At 48.7% G+C, this 18,880-nt stretch overlaps 1 protein-coding gene across 2 annotated transcripts; it reads left to right on the forward strand.

Annotated features, from left to right (window-relative positions):
- The first annotated feature begins 6,552 nt into the window (after window positions 1–6,552).
- On the forward strand, window positions 6,553–8,631 carry ADM (adrenomedullin). Of its 2 annotated transcripts, none has more exons than XM_059722673.1 (4): window positions 6,553–6,709; window positions 7,046–7,158; window positions 7,554–7,685; window positions 7,815–8,631. In XM_059722673.1, exons 2-4 carry the CDS (start codon window positions 7,061–7,063, stop codon window positions 8,071–8,073), a joined length of 489 nt encoding a protein of 162 aa, XP_059578656.1. In that variant the 5' UTR covers window positions 6,553–6,709; window positions 7,046–7,060; the 3' UTR covers window positions 8,074–8,631. The 2 variants fall into 2 exon arrangements, with proteins under 2 accessions (XP_059578656.1, XP_019332357.1); XM_019476812.2 differs by having other exon boundaries at window positions 6,554–6,709; window positions 7,812–8,631.
- Window positions 8,632–18,880: the final 10,249 nt, after the last annotated feature.

Below are 18,880 nucleotides of genomic sequence, written 5' to 3' on the forward strand. Positions count from 1 at the left end.
CTGTTTACATCCACCGCTATACTCACAAGGTTTCCACTTACTCCACCGCAAGGAAAGGGAGGGAAAGGATCACGGTTGCGTAGAGGAGTATGATTTGCCCTGTCGCCCTCACTGAATAACTAACTACGCTGCACGTTTCGACGAGTCATAAATAATCAGAAGCAACATTTTCCCGAGATAACAAGGAAAGCCCCATGAACTCATCTGGATCTTCTCCCTCGTTACTTCCCAGTAGAGGGCAGCATCTTGTATTAATCTCTCCCACCGCCCAAGCGATAATAATCAAACTCTCTGGTTTAATTGCTTCCCAGCACAATATTATACATCAAGGAGTAGCAAGCTTTGGGTTTGGTACAATACCGCATAGCTTCAGCAGCCTAGAAACTAACCCAATGTGAACTGGTCTCTGCTTGCAATTAAAGACTTTTTTGCTGCAAAAATTGAGTTGGTCTGAAAAAAGCTATCACCTCTTCTACGAATTCTGATTCCTTTTCTATTCCCAGAGCAGGTTCCGTGTGGAGGCATTTGGTTCCCAGAGGCTAGTAGCTAGTGTGGTTTGAAAGGATCCATTTTTTAAACCAATGATCAGAATTTTAGGACCATGTTTCCCTGAGACTTTTCTAACTGAACCTCACAGAAGTAGTCTGAAATGTAGGGGTTTAAAGTCTTAAAATGAGAAAACACTGAGATCATTGGAGTGGATTACTGGAGTGGAACATAAGGAATGAAAATATGAATGAAGTCACACAGTATCCCCGTGAGGTGAAGAAGCTGGAAGATTCAATGCAGTCACTCTTAGGGTGAAAGAGCAACTATTCACAGTGTGCGGCAAAGAGAACAGAACAATTTACAAGGCATACTGAGGAATTCCGTATACAACTAAAGTTGCACGGCAGCTTAAATGCCATAGGCAGAGCGTAATTACCTAATCTGGAATGTAACCAGGTTTTAAGGATTAAATTCTCAGCTCTTTCAAACAGTCGCATGGAATAGTAATAACAAATATCAGGGTCTCACTTCTTTATCTAATTTCAGAGAGCACTTTTAACAGGAGAGGAGGGTCTCTAATATTGCTTGGGCATTAACTCACTGTAGACTTAGGAGACAAGAATCCTACTTACTGAATCACCAGCACTGTTACCAGCCATATCTCACCATTACTAGGTCTTTTTTGAGACACACCTAGCTAAAGCATGATTCCTTTATGAAACTGTAGAAGTCTGGGACCAAGAGAGCACTGCTTACATCAGGGGTGGGCAAAATGCAGCCTGGAGGCTGGATGTGGCCCGTCAGGCCATTCTATCCAGCCTGCAGGGCCCCTAAAAAATTTAGAAAATTAATATTCATCTGTCCCTGGCTGCCTGTCATGTGGCCCTTGATGGCTTGCTAAAACTCAGTAAGTGGCCCTCCGCCCAAAATAATTGTCCACCCCTGGCTTACGTGATCAAACAAAAAAGAAAGAACACGTTACCTTTAATTCACTTTGAACCACACCCTGTCTGTGCAACTGTACCAATGTAGTTGAGCAGCTAAGAAATATTTAGGAACTAATCCTCTCACAATTCCTCACCTCCATTTGGACCAAGACACACAAAGATAAGAGACTTGCCTCCAACCACAGAGGAAGAGACTTGAACCTAAATTCCCAGGCCAATCCCTCAATGATGATGTGATGGGCTAGCTAGTAATGATTTGGCCCAGGGGTTTTGAAAGGGTAAAAGATGATTGGAGGGTCTGGGATTCCCTTTCCTCACGAATCAGGCCCCAGAGGCTCACCCTCCGTGTCCCCTGATTGGCCCACCTGGAGGGGGATGAAAGGGGCAGTGCAGCGAGGGACCATGAGGAAGAAGTTTCAAAGAGCTGGCAAGAGCTGGGCCAGCGGGGCAGGAGCAGTTGCCCCAGAAGAACCTGAAGGAGTGGGACCTGCAGGCCGCAGTTGGATGCTCAGCAGCGTGGCATGCAGCCAGCAGGAGAGGCTCCCGCCGGGCTCCAGGGTCCCTCTACAAGAGACTGCAGCCAGCAGGAGAGGTTGCCCAGATCCAGCAAGAAGCTGAGTAGTGACCTGAGAGGTTTCCAGCTCTGCTTCCAGCTCCTTCAGCAAGAGGCCAGGAAGCTTGATGTGAGGCAGGGGCTTCTGGAAGGTCAAAGCCCCTAGCAGCTAAGAGCAGTACCAGTACTGGTGGCTGTGTGATAGAGTTTCTGCTTCCTCACATGGGATGTCTGAGTTCAAGTCCTAGTTGGGATGAGCAAAGTGATAAGGAGAAATTCTTGGTGTAGTGGAAAAGGGGTTGTTATGTTTTCCCTCTTTCCCCCCTCCAGGTACCTAGGCCCTATATTCCTTGTTAGTTGACATTTTGTATTTTGTGCATTTTATATTTCAACAACCAGTATTGTTTGTTCTGCTGTTTGTGTTTTATATTTTGTTAACCCTGTCTTTTGTCAACTGGATGAATGTGTATGATTGTAAGTGCCTAACCTTTATTGAATCCTGCCCCCTTGGGGCATTGTAGTATCCCCTATACCCCTCTGGTTTATACTAGTTACATTCCCAGTATTGTTTCCTTATTAAAAGGTATATGGTTAAGTCCCCATTGGTGGTCCGGCTCTGCTCTATAGGGGAAGGAGGGTCCCTACACCTCCCACAGTGCTTGTGCACCTGCTCTTATACCTTCAATTGGAGAGGGGATACATCTTGGAATACCACCCGGGTTACAACAAAATCATCTTTCCTTCCTCAGAGGAGGTGGGTTTCATCCTGCTATTTTCAGTATTAAAAGGGCTCACAGAAATCTGGGTATCTTCATTCTAAACATCACAAGTAAACTATAGACTTTGGCTAGACCCTAGGGCCTAACTTATTTGGGGGGGCTCAGTTTTTGAGCACTGAGCACTTTCTGAAAAATCAGCTCCCTTTGAGGCATCCAAAAATAGAGGCATCCAAAATCATTGGACAATTTTGAATATTACGGTCCAGAGTCATTCAAGGGTGGGGGGCTGAAAGCAAGAGCTCTACACATCACATTTGGCTGGCATTTTACATCTTATGTGTCATACAATATTTAGATTCATGCAAGCTTTAATTCAGTTGCAAGCTAAGAAGGGTCTGAGATGTTAGGGATCAATCCATACTTGACAAGGTCTGTACTCCCAACTGACTTCAAGGAAAGATCTTGCACAAAGAACACGAAAGTTTGCCTGAAAGATTTTTTTCCCCATTGATGGGCAGAGAGTTTAGGGAAACTCTCCTCTTCAGAGCTACCTGTTTAAAGTGCTGTACAAACAATAACTAATCCTCACAATCTCTCTCCAACGAAGGTACATGTTGTAAAGCTCAATATGCATATGGGAAAGCTGAGACACAAAGAGGTGAAGTAACTTGCCCAAGGTCAACAGCAAATTAGAAACAGGACCAAGATTAAAATTCCAGGCTTCCAGACAGATAGCCTGGCACTAGTTTCCCCACCCCACCATATTTCCCAATTACTAGGAGTTAGTATCCACATAAGAATGGACATCTCCCAGGAAACACAAATCCTATTGTAGTGAGACATTGTCTCACAATTATATTTTAGGAATAAACCTCAGGGAATAGTTTGTGCCTGTTTTTCAAAGAGTAACTAACTTCGCTATTTAAAAAATAATTTGAACAACTGGAAAGGCACCATTACCTCACCGTGCAAATGCAGTGCTTATACCTCATTTTTTTTGAGCATACGCTCAAATAGAACAAAAACAGCTGAATTAAGAAAACAATGTTTTTGTTAGATTTACAACCAGTTTTACCTGTCGAAACCCTTTTCACAAATACATTGACAAGAAACTGCATCCAGGTTGATAACGTGTGCACCGAGCTTTAATCCCATATTAGGATGAAAGCTCTTAATTACACAGCACCGGAATGAAGGTTGTACTCAACAGACTTCCAGCATGGCACTCTGCCGGGTGTACCAAAGAAAAAGTAGGATGGAGACCCGTATTGTTTCTACTAAGAATAGACAGAACATACTTTGCCTTTTGGCCCAAAGTCTTTGATCAGGGATTTTCCAGGCTTTTCATAAGTGTCTCATTACTGGCACTCCAGGGGATACTTGACTAAAACAATGGCTATTGCATAAAATCCTGTCGATTGACTCAGCAAAGGTAAAATCTCGTTCAGGATGTATTTACTCCTGATTAGGGAAAGTTTTAAGCGGAAAGCTGCCAGGCACTTGAACCTTAGTTGCATAAATTATACCTTTAAAATACATTAGCTTCTCAGAGTTTTAGTATCGTCTTGCCTGTGGCACAATCCCGTGTTGAAAAAGGTACACGTGCGATAGACTATTTCTCCATGTCCCTCTCCCTCTGCTTAACCTTTAACTACATTATTTGCCGCTGCTCTGGAAGGCAGTTTGTACAAAAGGCATTGGGACCCCTGCTCTGAGTAAAGCTGCCCAGTGTCTAAGTAGGACTAAGCCATAAAAATGCCAGAGTGGAAAGTTCCCACTTTTTTTCCTCCAGAAAGATATACATGTGTTTTTGTCATAGTGACAGCTCTGCCTCTTTCCCTAGAAGAAGCGATCGGGGATAATCGTTTCACTGGAAGTGGAGAAACGCTGCAATTCACCTGCAGCCCAGCACCCTCCCCTCTGCCAAGAATGGGTGAGCGCGAGTGAAGAGCGAAGCATACAGCTGGAGTAACGTCCACCGCAGGCTTTAGAAAAGAAAGGCGGTCTGAACTCGAAGAAAGGTAACAAGCAGTCGGGAGAGACGGGGAGACAGAATAATTCAGGGACTGTCAAACACATATTTGAAGTGAAATAAAAATGTAATGATAAACAGCTGAAAAAACGCCTACGAGTTTGGCCTGATAACAGAAAGAACTCCTTAGAGGCTGCAAAGCAGTAAATTAATCAATCGCGGCTCCCAGTTCAGCATGACTTTTCAAAGATAAGTATCAGACACTCGGCTGGTTCTCGCCGGGGAAGGAACAGGGTGAGTCACCTACATTCCAAAGAGCGTCTTCACCCGCAGACCTCTCCCACGTGCCATACCTGCCGCACTCCCCGCCAGGCAGGAGGCAGGGCTGGGTACCGCGGGAGAGAGCATCATACGCACACCCAAATTTCTTGAATAATCCTATGAGCAAGGAGCGTGAATGAAATATCCCGGGGGTTGAATCCAGTGTCTCCCCTTGACTACATATCCATAGCAAAGGCAACAGGACAGCAGGGATCTCCTTGGGAAGTGTCCGTACCGGTCTAAAGAATTTGCATTGCATCAGCTAGGCTAGGGCTGGTTCAGTCTGGAGCAGACTACAGCGTCCTCTGTTCAAATCGGAGAGAGAAAACAGCTGTAACCTTCACAAGAGCTATGTATCACGGTATTGTAAAAAGAAGTATTCAGGGAACGCGGGCAAAAGCCCCGATACCGCCAACACACGTGTACAATTTCACCATCCTCCTTATTCACAGTAGTGAAGTTAAGCACAGGATAAGTGTAAATGTAGGAAGATCGGAGTCAAATGGTTCGGGGCAGCTTTCCCCCTAAGCAAAAATTCCCCCACGGTATTTTTGTTATTTTGGACTGTCTCTAGTCTAAGAGTAATATCTAAACTTTGGAGTGTCAGCGCTATATATACACACTCCTTTAGGTATATGTATGGGTGTGCGTGTGTATATATGTATGTATACATATGTATACGTGTGTGTATGTGTATGTATATACCTGTATATATATGTGTATATGGATGTATATCTATAAATGTATATGTGTGTGCGTGTATGTATGTGTGTATATATGTGTATGTAGATGTATATGTATGCATGCATATGTATGCGTGTGCGTGTATGTGGATGTATATACATGGGTATGTGTGTGTATGTATGCATGTATAGATGTGTGTATGTGGATGTATACATATGTATATTATGCATGCGTAATATATATGTGCGTGTATGTGGATGTAGATACATGCATATCTGTATGTATGCATGTATATGTGTGCGTGTATGTGGATGTATAAACATGCGTGCGTGTATATGTGGATGTATATACGTGTGTGTAATGTGTATATGCGCGTGTGTGTATGTGTATATATGTATATGTGCGTGCGTGTATTGCAGCCGACGCTAAGACGATCGCTACCACCCCAGAAATTAGAGTCAGAAAAAATGACTTTTGGATGATCTCCTCACTTTAGTTAGTAAAAAGCCTGGTTCTAGTGAAAAGATTCCCTATAATCCATGTTTCACCTTTTTATACATTTTTTTATTCCCAGAGCTGTTTGGCTGTTGCAAAGGATCGGGTTTGGCAAGTAGGCAGGGAGCGAGCGATCCCCTGCGCCGCTGCGGCAGCCCCGCAGGTAGGCACTGGCAGCCTGCTCATGCCCTCGCGTCCCGTCCAGACCCCTGGGCGCAGCCAAGCCTGCAGCACATCCCCCGACCAAACGCCCACCCCCGCCCTGTCTTTGCTAATCGTACATTTCCCTTCGCCTTGGCTTCCCCCCCTCGAAGCCCCGCTGCGGGGGAGGGGCAGACGCGCCGCCCACTTCCCCCGCTATAAGAGGGCGAAGCTGAGCGCCGGCCAGGCAGTGGTTCCTCCTGTGGCACAAGGGAAACTTGAGTTTTTCCTGGGCTCTCCGCAAAACCTTCCTGCACAAACACCACCTGTGGCGTTGGGCTCCGCGGCTGCCAGCAACTTTGCTCTCTGGGATTATCGGCACCAGCAGGTACGAACCTTTCTGCGCCGGGGCTGGAGGAAGGGGCATTTTTTCTGGCAGGGCTGGAGCTTGCGGGGCTGCCTCTTGGCACTGACTCCGGGCATCAGCGCCCAGCCAAGCCCGGGGGGCTCCCCGGGGAGGGAGGGGCAGACTTGCAGCCTGAAGGGAGGAGGGGACTGCTGCAAGCCTGGGGTGGGGGGTACTAGTAACAACCCCGATCCCCCGCGCGCTGTCTGCTCCCGCTCCTGCCCTGTGGACCCGGCGATCGATGGCAGAGCAAACATGAGCCTTGCCCCCCGTCGAGCCGTTCTCGTGTCTCACCCCTTGTCCCGCCCGCCCTGCCAGGTCCCGGCCGCCGCGATGAAGCTGCTCCACGTCGCGCTGCTCTACCTGGGCTCTGCCACCTTCCTGGGGGCCGATGCCGCCAGCCTCGACGTCGCTTCAGCCTTTAGGAGAAAGTGAGTGTCCGCGCTGCTGCCCGGGCTTGAGGCGGGGGGATCCGGGCTGTGCTGAGCGGGGGGATCCAGGCTAGACTGGGCTGAGGGGATCTGGGCTGGGTTGGGGGATCCGGGTTTGGGGGGGTCAGGGCCGGGCTGGGCTGAGGGGATCTGGGCTGGGTTGGGGGATCCGGGTTTGGGGGGGTCAGGGCCGGGCTGGGCTGAGGGGATCTGGGCTGGGTTGGGGGATCCGGGTTTGGGGGGGTCAGGGCCGGGCTGGGCTGCAGGGGATCTGGGCTGGGGTGGATCCGGGCTGAGGGGGTCCAGGCTGGGATGGGAGGGCTGGGATCAGGGCTGGGCTGGGGGGATCCGGGCTGCGATGCGGGGCTGACGGGCCGTGCGCTGCTTGCTCTCAGGTGGGCTCGCTGGGCGCTGTCGCGGGCCAAGCGGGACGTGCCGGCCGCCCCCGCCCCGGCCGGTCCGGCCGCCGTGCAGCCCTTGGTGCGGCCCGAGGACGTGAAGGAGGAGGCCGGGCTGTGGCATCTCAGGTGAGGCCCCGGGCGCGGCGGGGGAGGGAGCGGGGAAGCCGCAGGCACGTGCCGCGGGAGCCGGTGCAGGGGGGCGGGCTCGGGGCGCCCCCGGCCTGCTCTCACCGCGCCCCCTCGCCCTTGCAGCAGCAGCAGCAACCGGGAGGCCGCCCACGTCCGCGTGAAGCGCTACCGCCACAGCCTCGGCAGCTTCCCGCACTTCCAAGCCATGCGCATGGGCTGCCGCTTCGGGACTTGCACGGTGCAGCAGCTGGCGCACCAGATCTACCAGCTCACCGACAAGGAGAAGGACGGCGCGGCGCCCGCCAGCAAGATCAGCCCGCAGGGCTACGGCCGCCGCCGCCGGCGCTCGCTGCCCCGCCCGCCCGCCCGCGGGCCCAGGACATAGGCACTGGCCGCTGCCGCCGCCCGGGCCGGGCCGCACTCCCGCCCGCGCCCGGCAGGACACTGGGACCTGAGCACGGCCCCGCGGGGCCGCCACATACTTGAATGTCGCGAGAGGAAACGTGCAATGGGACGTGGTCGGCTGGTTACTGTCCGCGGGTGTGTGTGTGCGTGTGTTCGTGCAAGTCTGCGTGTGCGGGGTGTGGAGGAGAGAAACGTCGGTATTTAAGAGATGACTGTGTCTGTGTCTCCCGTCCCTCGGGTTTGTTTTTTTTTTATTTTCTTTAAAAAAAAATAATTATTTTTATACGATGACGTAAATATAAATATATCTAAATAAATAAATATATATATATTGCATAAGGGCATTTTAAAAGCATTGTATCCCCCCCTGCCTAGTGTGAATGTCAAACCTGGTGGTGTGTGGAACTCCTCATTTTCTCCACCCCCCCTTTTTTTTTTTTTGGTCTCTTGCATTGCGGTCTGATGAAAGCTGTGGAGAGTGTATGGGCTGTCCTCCCTGGGTAACATGCCACACAAAAATAAACACTATTCTGTAAGACTTTTTTTTTCCTTTGTCCACCTCCCCCCACCATAACAAGCAATGATGTAGTTGGGGATGGTCCTGCTCTGAGGGGGTGGGGGGTAGGGGTCAGACTAGATGCACTTCTGAGGTCGCTCCCAACTCTATGATTTTTGTGAAGAGAAAAATGATTTGTCTCTACTGTATGCTTTTGCTAGCCTCACAGCGCAGAAAGGGGGCCATTGAGTCATTAATCAAAGGCAGTTCGTTCGCAGCCAACCTAGAGCCCAAAAGCCTCCCTACCAAACAAGCAGAACCTACATCTCAAAGTGCTAGCCAGGGCTGTTTAGAGGGCTCCAAGGCCTTTCCTAACATGCTCTAATCAGGGCTGAAATGTGTCAGAGCTTGGAGCGATCCAGCAAGTTTATTTTTTGCCACAATTAATCAGAGAAACAACTTCAAACCTCAACATTGCACAACACAGTAAGAGATTTATAGAGGGAACTCGTTCCAAAAAATGGTCATGGCAGTTTCCAAGGTTATTTATGTTGAAGGATTTCCTGGGCCATGGTTCAGGTTAAAGTTAAATCCTGACCGGCTCAATGTGGGCAGGATGTCTTGGTTAAAGCCTTAAGATTGGGGATTTTTGTTTTTTTGTTTGGGGTTTGTTTTTTTTTAAAGAAATTCCAAACACCAGAGGCCAGAAAACAAACTGAGATCCTGCAGAGTTTATGGATGCAGCTACAGCACCATCTAATGGCATCTATGCTTCAAACCTCAAGTCCCCATTAGATGAGTGTATTTTAATAATGGTTTGAACTTAGCAGATAAGTTTGCCCTACTTCAAAATAGCTGTGAAGATAATGGTCACCCTTGACAGACAGGAAAAGGAAGGGAACAGAGCAGCCCTTGATATTCAGAGATTAAAAGGCTAGACTGTAAATCCTAATATGACTAGATGTGGTGTTTTTACTGGATATGGACATGCCTCGGGCACAGACTGACTTCAACCATCCAAAGAGGAGTGGAGATGCCGCAGAACAGCACCATTTGGCTTGCATAATTCCTTTTGCAAATGAAGGAATGTGTTTTTTTTCAGGAAAAGTAAATGTAAGCAAATAGTGAGACCTTTACCAGAAATATCTTCAAAAGGTGCAGATGCTTCCAGTTGCATGGAAAAAAAACCTTGCAACTGCGTGGATAAATTCTGCGTGTTGGGATTGACTTCTGCTCCCACTCCCACAATGTTCACCATCAATATTGTGAGCTAGGACTATCATTCTAGACCTGAACTGTGGGGTGTTTCCACTAATAGTTCATGGAAATGTTTTAAGGTTTAGTTTGCATATGTTGCTGCATATTTTAATTGTTCCTCTCTTGTTTTATGACATTTGTGGAAAGAAGAGACAGGCTTGGTAAAAATAAAACAAACATGAAACAAATTTTCTTTTAGACCACCTATGTGGGATTAACAGTCACTGGGGTCTCTCACCTGCAAACTTGGGCTGATGGCTGCCCACCAATCCGCAACAAGTAGCAGCTCTCACAAAAATAGATCAAGATCTTTAACTCATTCTGCCTTGTACAGCCTGTAGCACCTTGTAATTCTTCTTGGCAGGGGAGGGAGAATAAAAAACAGAAATAAGTTTAGGTCCCATCAAAATCAATGATGTGACTCTCTTTGATTAAAGTTACACAACCATGCACCTTTGGTGACCCTAAACTTGGGGGGCAGAGCAATATCAGGTTGTAATTGGGTAAGTGTTGACTTTAAATGGATAACTGTCTGCGGTGTGCACATTCCAAGTACCTGCTTTCATTTTTATTTACTTTTTCTTTATCCAATGCCCAAAACAGTCCTCTGTTCAAAAGGCTTGTTTTTCTTTTTCTTTCACTGCTGGGAAATACTAAAAGAAAAGGGGTCCAAGATTCCTGGCCTAGATGAACAGGGCTGATGGCCAGCGAACTAGTGCCCAGTGCCACTATTTTGATATCATGGGGGGGGGGGCTTAGTTTTCCACTTCAAGGATCAAGAGCGCCATCTGGTGCTGTTGGATGGAATTACAAAATCTCCTAGTTTAAGCAGTCTGGATTCAGTTGGGAGTGAATAAGGAACTGAAGAAAAGTGAAGCTCTGGTATTCCTCTCTGACATTTTAAAATGAAGTAGATCAATTAAGTGAAAAGAGAAACACTGCTGAACCCTACTTGCCAAAGGGTACTGGATGACCTTTTCTCACAGAGAAAATATCAGGGGCCAGGAAAAGGGAACTTTTCTCAAAATACAGACATTTACTACGTATCTTTGGTCAGTGCCTAGCAGAGCATAACTTTGACTTGGTTAAGGTATAGAAACATTGTTCTACAACGTTTGTTCTACAATACATTGCTCTACAAGACGTACACATGTAGTATCTACTAAACAGGGCAGTTTGCAAGCAGTTCTCTGGAAGCAAGAGAAATAAAGGGAAGAGAAACCGGGCACCAGATCCTGCTCTGTGGGGTTGCCTGTGTGTTTGGCTTGCTGAGGGTTGTTTGGTGGGCTATGTGCTTGGGCCTGTGCTCCGAGCAGCTTAGAGGGCTGGTTGATAATTGATTGCTGCCTAGGTGTGACAAAAAGCCTTAAATGGGCCTAGCTAGTCCAGGTCCAGGAAAGGTATACAAGGAGACACTCCAAGGCTGCATCCAGATGAGCATGGCCATGCAGTATGTGGCGCTGCAGCCACATCTGTGGTGCAACATACTGCACATTCAGCTGTTCTCCTTGCTGCAATGGAGCAGTGCAGGGTTGTTGTTTTTTTGACCCCTGGATATCTAGGGGGTAAAAAAAAAAGGTGCAACCCCCCCCAGAAAACCCCAACAAACCCAAACAAACAAAAAAACAGCGATGCACACGGGGGCAGCATGCACTGCTCAAAATCAGAGCCTGGCTGGCCAAAGCCACACTCTGGCTGCCTGCCAGGCTCTGAATGGCAGGATCACCATTGCTGCATCCCCAGGAGGCCAACAGGACCCCAGGCAAGGCTGCTGGGCTCAGCCCAGTGCTGGCCCCAGCCTCCCCTACCCCACCCCAGGTAAATTGCCACACACCAGAGGGCACGCGCCACAGGTGTTCCCTGGGGACAACTAGCGACAGCACAAGGTTTTTGGCTGCTAGTTGTCCCTGAGGATCTAAATGTCTATGCTCATGTGGATGTGAACCAAGTGACCAGGGGACCAGTAATCAGGGAGAGCAAACAGGGCAGTTCACAAGTCAGTTCGCTGACCCCCTCTTTGAAAGGGAGTCTGTAAGGTAAGATTTTTTTTTAAAAACTTTTTATATGCAATTAAGACTGACTAACCAACATAGTTTTATTTTAAGTGGTTAAAACTCAGCAGCTAGATCAATACTTAAGCCCCTTGTTTAACCAGAGACCAGAGTGAGGGAGTTTGCTAGAGAGTTTGTTTGGAAACTCTCTCATATTCATTTACTGTAAGTTAGCTGAGAGGAAAGAGGTTTGCAGGGGAAAAGGAACCCTTCAGGATCAAGGAACAGCAAATAGGCCAGCTACAGAGGAGTTTGTTGGGGAAGGTCTGCTTGGAAAGGGAGGCAAGAAGTGAGAGGCAGCAGATTAGAAGACCCAGAGAGGTAGCTAGAGGATGTCACAATCCTAGAGCCACTGCCATTTCCAGCTCTTCCTGTGCATGCACCTGTAAGTGTCTGTCCAGGTAAGACTGCACACTGTCAAGGCTTCCACCCATGTCCTGGTTTGGTGCTGTGCAGACTGTATCATGTATGTTCCTTCCAATGTCAGCCAGGTGGGGGAGTGCCTGTGATGCGAGTTGTGCCTTCTGGTGGTTGTGCAGATACCTTTAGAAGTATTATGTATAAGTCATTACATTTGCCCTGGGATTGCAGGAGGGAACAGCAGAACTGCAGACAAGGTACTGCTCTCTGAATAAACAAGCTTTATTGTTGTACAAACTTAACTCCTTGGTCTTTTGAGAACAGCACAGTGGTATCCCTCAGGAAGCAGGCAAGAAAGTTACAGGACGATGTAGCAAGGCACTGAAGCATCCTCTGCCATGAGAACATGATCAATTCCATGCTGGACAAAATCTCTAGGATTGTGGTGGAAGGACTGTCAGAGGTGGTGCTATAAAAGGAAGGGGGCATGGATTCCCAGGAAAGTGGAAGCTGGAAGCTTGTGGCCTCTGGCAACAAGAAGCCATCATCCTCACCTGCAGTAGTTTGCCGGGAAAACAGATGCGGGATGCTAGCAACAGAGGAGGAGCACATTCCATTGGTGGAAGAGGCGAGGCCAGGAATCCCCAAGGTGGGGAGGGTCGAGACCACTATCACTGGTTGGAGAGTCCCTCCTGCTTGGAGGGATCTATTTGCCAGTCTAACCTGTTGTCCCAAGAGGTCTACTGCTTTCCTGGAGCCCAGATCTGAGATGCCACAGAAGGATTACCTAGACTCATCTGACTTTCTGACTACTACTTCATGCTGCTCATCCACGTGGGCACCAGTGATACTGTCAGGGGTGACCATGAGCAGATCAAGAGTGACTGCAGGTCACTGTGTGCAAGGGTGAAGGGCAGAGGGACACAGGTGGTGTTCTCCTTGATCCTTCTGGTCAAGGGAAGGTCCCAAGCAGGAGCAGACACATCCTGCAGATCAATGCATGGCTGTGCAGGTGATGTTACAAGTAGGGATTTAGCATCGTTGACCATGGGATGTTGTTTCAAGAAGAAGGGCTTCTAGGAAGAGATGGGATCCCCCTGACAAAGAGGGAGAAGAGCATCTTTACAGACAGGCTCACTAACCTAGTGAGGAGGGCTTTAAACTAGGTTCACCAGGCAATGTAGACCAAAGCCCTGAGGTAAGCGGGGAAGCAGGACACCTGGAGGAAGCACACGGAGGAGGGGGCAACAAGGGAGGCTGCCTCATTCTTACTGAGAGAGTAGGGCAATTGGCTCATTACCTCAGGTGCCTGTACATGAATGCATGTAGCCTGGGAAACTAGCAGAAATAATTAGAAGTCCTCACATACTCAAAGAACTATGATGTGACTGAAATAACAGACTTGGTGGGATGGCTTGCATAACTGGAGCACTGTCATGGGTGAGTACAAACTGTTCAGGAATGATAGGCAGGGGCGGAAAAGAAGAGGAGTTGCACTGTATGTAAAAGAGTCGAATGATTGCTTCAGAGCTCCAGTATGAAACTGGAGATAGGCCTGTTGAGAGTCTCTGGCTTAAGGTTAGAGGGGAGAGCAACAAGGGTGATGTGATGGGTGTCTGCTATAGACACAATTAGAGAAAGTTTCCAGAACACAGGCCCGGGTTCTAATGGGGGACTTCAATCACCCTGACATATGCTGGAAGGGCAACACAACAGTGCAGAGGAAAACTAGGAAGTTTTTGGAGAGCCCTGGGGACAACTTCCTGGTGCAAGTATTGGAGAGACCAACTAGGGGCCGTGCTCTTCTTTATCTGCTGCTCACAAACAAGGAAGAATTGGGAGGATGTAGAAGTGGGTGGCAACTTGGGCAGCAGTGAACACGAGTTGATTGAGTTCAGGATCTTGGCAAAAGGAATAAAGGAGAGCAGCAGAGTAAGGATGCTGGATTTCAGAAAAGCAGACTTTGACTCCCTCAGGGAACTGATGGGCAGGATCCCCTGGGAGGCCAGTCTGAGAGGGAAAGGAGTCGAGGAGAGCTAGCTGTATTTTAAAGAAACCTTACTGAGGGCTCAGGATGTACAAATATGGCAGGCGACCAGCTTGGCTTAGCAGAGAACTCTTCAGTGAGCTTAAACCCAAAAAGAAAGCTTACAAGTGGAAACTTGGACAGATGATTAGGGAAGAAGATAAGAATATTGCTTGGGTATGCAGGGATGAAGTCAGGAAGGCCAAAGCGCAATTGGAGTTGCAGCTAGCAAGGGAGGTGAAGGGTAACATGAAGGGTCTCTACAAGTGTGTCAGCAACAAGAGGACTATGAGGGAGAATGTGGGTCCCTTACTGAATGGGGGAGGCAACCTAGTGACAGAAGTACTCAATGTCTTTTTTACCTTGGTCCTCACAGGCAAGGTCAGCTCTCTGACTACTGCACCAGGCAGCATAGTTTGGGGAGATGAGCAGCCCTCAGTGGTGAAAGAACAGGTTAGGGACTGTTTAGAAAAGCTGGATGCGTACAAGTCCATGGGACTGGATACAACGCATCTGATGGTGCGGAGGGTGTTTGCTGATGTGACTGCAGAGCTGCTGGCTATTATCTTTGAAAACTCACGATGGTTGGGGAAGGTCCCAGATGATTGGAAAAGGGAAATATATAGAGGTGCCCCAATACATCAGTCTCATATCGGAATGGCACTGATATAAGGAAAATGGACTGTATCGGCAATTGGCTTTTTGTGGATGATCTGGTCTGTAATATGGCCAATAAATGCCCCGTGCAAGTGCACAGCCTCAGTAGCATGCAGGTGGTAAGGAGCAGAGTCCGACAGTGTGGAGAGCAGGATCCAGCTGGTAAATCTGTTGTGGTGGAAGGGATGGAGGGATGGAAGGGGAAGGGGAAGGGGAAGGGGAAGGGGGGGGGAGGCCAGATTGAGGCCCCTGTGGTGAGGGAGGGAGTGGGGCTGGGGCAGAGGCAGGCACTGTCCAGCTGGGGCAGGGCGGGGCATGGGACAGAGTTGTGGCTTGTCTGGGGGGTACAGGGAGGGGTGGGGTGGATCCCACCACTGCACACACCCCAGGAGGGCATAGGGGGTGCATGTGTAGAGCCTGGGTGGGTTGCCACTGCGGGCTGAGGCTGCACCAAACTCTTGCCAGTGGGGGACTGGTCTGTGCTAGGGGTGGGCAGCAGTGGTGGTTCTGGGAGGAGGGTTATGGGGGGGCTATGGCAAATTTGGGGGGACTAAAGCCACCCTCTGTAGCCCCACCCCCAGTGCTGCCACTGCCTGCCTCAGCCCCACACTGGGAAGAGCTTGGCCAGGCCTCAGCGGCAGCTTGCCCTCATCCTACGTGCAGATCCATGGGGCACATGCCCCCCATGCCCTCCCGGGGGGGGGGGGGGGGCTGCATGCAGCAGTGGGAGCCACCCCTTTTGCCCCTGGATTAGCTGCTTATGGCTCCATCCCGAGCCCTGCCCTGCCCTGCCCTGCCCTGCCCTGGCTGGGCAGTGCCTACCCATGCCCCTGCCCCAGCCCCCCTCCCTCCCTCACTGCAGGGGCCTCGATCTGCACCCCTCATGCCCCTTCCCTATCCCCACCCCTTCCACCACAACAGACTTACCAGCCGGATACTGCTCTTCAAGCTGCTGGGATGCATATCTGCAATCATATTGGTATCGGCCAATATGGCTCGTTAAAAATCAGCTATTGGTATTGGCCCAAAAAATCTCTATCAGTGCACCCCTAGAAATATAGTGCATATCCTTAAGAAAGGGAAGAAGGAGGATTGAGGGAACTACAGACCAGTCAGCTTCACTGCAAAAATCATGGAGCAGGTCCTCAAGGAATCCATTTCTAAGCACTTAGAAGAGAAGAAGGTGATTAGGACCAGTCAGCATGGATTCACCAAGGGCAACTCATGCTTAACCAACCTGATTGCCTTCTATTATGAGATGACTGTAGATGTGGGGAAATCAGTGGATGTGATATACCTTGACTTCAGCAAGACTTCGGATAACATCTCCCACAGCATTCTTGCAAGCAAGCTAAGGAAGTATGGGTCAGATGAATAGACTGTAAGGTAGATAGAAAGCTGGCTAGATTGTTGAGCTCAACAGGTAGTGATCAATGGTTCGAGGTCTAGTTGGCAGCTCGTATCAAGTGGAGTGCCCCAGGGGTCAGTTTTATTCAAGATCTTCATTAACAGTCTGGAAGATGGGGTGGAGTGCGCTGTCAGCAAGTTTATGGATGACACCAAGATGGGGCAGAGGGGGAGAACTAGATATGTTGGAGGGTAGGGCTAGGATTCAGAGTGACCTAGACAAATTGGAGGATTGGGCTAAAAGAAATCTCACGAAATTCAATAAGGACAAGTGCAAAGGCCTGCACATAGGACCGAAGAATCCCATGCACCGCTACAGACTTGGGACCAACTGGCTAAGCAGCAGCTCTACAGAAAAGGACTTGGAACTTACAGGGGATAATAAGCTGGATATGAGGCAACACTGTGTCCTTGTTGCCAAGATTGCCAGCAGATCGAGGGAAGTCATTATTCCCCTCTATTCCGCATTGGTGAGGCCACCTCTGGAGTGGCAACTGCTGATCCTCCTGGATCATGGTGTATGCATAAGCGCCACCCAGACCTTTGATGCATATGCCTGGCAGGAATTTTTGGAGGAGTGGAGGCTGCCCAGATCTTACATCCTCCCTTTAGGCCACTGAGATAGAATCTAAAGACCAGACTGAATCCAGATGTTTGGTGCCTCCATGGCTGTAGTTGTACAAGTGTCTAGGGAGTGAACCCAGGTCTCCTATGTGGTAGACAAAGATTCTACCACTGAACCACAGGGGACTCCAACATCTAGAGTACTGTGTTCAGTTTTGGGCCCCCCACTAGAGAAAAGATGTGGACAAGTTGGAGAGAGTCCAGTGGAGGGCAACAAAAATGGTTCAGGGGCTGGGGCACATGAGTTGTGAGGAGAGGCTGAGGAAACTGGGCTTATTTAGTTTGCAGAAGAGAAGACTGAAAGGGGATTTGATAGTAGGGCTCTGCGAAATTTCACTGGCAGTTTTGTTTCGATGCTGTTTCAACTTGTTTCGAGCTTGAAACAGCGAAATCGAAATGAAACAGAGAGCTTCAAAACAGCCTCAAAACGAAACCAGGCAAGTTGAAATGTTTAGAAATTTTTGAAATGTTTTGAATGTAGCAAAACCCCGTTTTTCTTTTTTTTTCTTTTAAAATGCATCCCCCCACTTCTCCAACCATTTCTGACTTTTTCTCTCCCTCTCTATTCCCTATAGATAAGTATAAGTGAGCTAAGACATAGGATAAGCTTCAGCATTTTATTTTGGTAGCAAGTTGTATTTGTTTTGTTTTTTCTCCTTCTTTATATTGTATAATTATTATGTTTATATTGATTCTTACTGTTCTATATTACTGTTTTACTGATACTACATGATTTAGGCCTACATATGTAAGTTAGCATAAGTCATGTCAAGTTTCCATTCTGCTTGTCAATTCTCTATCTTGTCCCCATGACCTGTTGTGTAACCTATGACTCATACCTACCCCTCCTATGTAACTTGGTTCCTGAATGAATGGGAATGAATGAGGGTGCTTGAGAGACAATGGCAGTAGGTCTAAAAATAGCTCCCTCTGAAGGACAGAACCATCAACACCAATACCTGCACCAACGACCCAGACCTTAGAACCACCCATCAGCATTTAAGAAACAAAAGATGAGGCAACCCACCATTGTACCAGGCTGCACATGCTCAGTAAGAATATCTGGAGCCCTCTGGAACAGGACTGACACTGCCTGGACAGGCCCTCCCCATAGGAGATCAGAGGTAGTCTGCCCCATAAAAAGGGGTAGTGAAGACTGACTCCTTGGGATGCCCTCTCCATCTGGACCAGCACCATGCCACACCACCTATCCACCCAGAGGCCCTGCTGACAACCCCCCTCTGGACAACACCTGCTGGACAAGGACCCCTTTCCAGCCTGGATAGGTAGCTATCACCCCCACCCCCTCTTCAACCAAGGACTTGAACTCTGCTTCTCTTCCCAACCTGGACTCCAGCCCTTCCACTGAGTCTCACTCTCCTGCTGCCATTGTGAGTGCTTGTGTGTGTGTGTGTGTATGTGTGTGTGTGAACCAATAACTTCATGGGGCTGTGTAGTGTATTGTCTGTTTAATAAACCTGTTATTTTGAAACCCTGAGTTGGGTTTTTGTCTGTTTTCTGTTTCTTCCTTGCCACCACTTATCTCCTCCCCCAAACTCCCAGCTTTCTGCTTCAGTTTCCAGCCCCAAGCTCTCAGCCTCAGTTTCCAGCCCCAAACTCCCAGGTTTCTGCCCCAGTTTCTTTCCTGGCTGTCTCCTTTCCCTTGCACTAGTGACACTGAGTAACTCTGGGGCCAATTGACCTTAAGTAACCCCAAGCCTTAGTTCCTCCACCCAGCTTCTCTCTAGTCTACCAGTTCTAATTTCAGTTCCGGCAACTTTTATTCCTTACATTTTCTCTCTCACCTTAACCTTCTCCCAGGTATCCCAAGTACCCCAAACACACACATACATACCATACCATCCAAGTTAGGAGCTCACCTGTGTGTATGTGTAGGTGGGTGTTATGT

Source organism: Alligator mississippiensis, chromosome 2, assembly GCF_030867095.1.
Source record: "Alligator mississippiensis isolate rAllMis1 chromosome 2, rAllMis1, whole genome shotgun sequence".
In the NCBI taxonomy this organism is placed as follows: domain Eukaryota; kingdom Metazoa; phylum Chordata; order Crocodylia; family Alligatoridae; genus Alligator; species Alligator mississippiensis.

Bases quoted from the DNA above. Each gene is read 5' to 3' on its own strand.
- ADM (XM_019476812.2), top strand. From the start codon at position 7,061: ATGAAGCTGCTCCACGTCGCGCTGCTCTACCTGGGCTCTGCCACCTTC. The intron at 7,159-7,553 runs GTGAGTGTCCGC...GCTTGCTCTCAG, and splicing joins GCTTCAGCCTTTAGGAGAAA to GTGGGCTCGCTGGGCGCTGT. The intron at 7,686-7,811 runs GTGAGGCCCCGG...TCGCCCTTGCAG, and splicing joins GCCGGGCTGTGGCATCTCAG to CAGCAGCAGCAACCGGGAGG.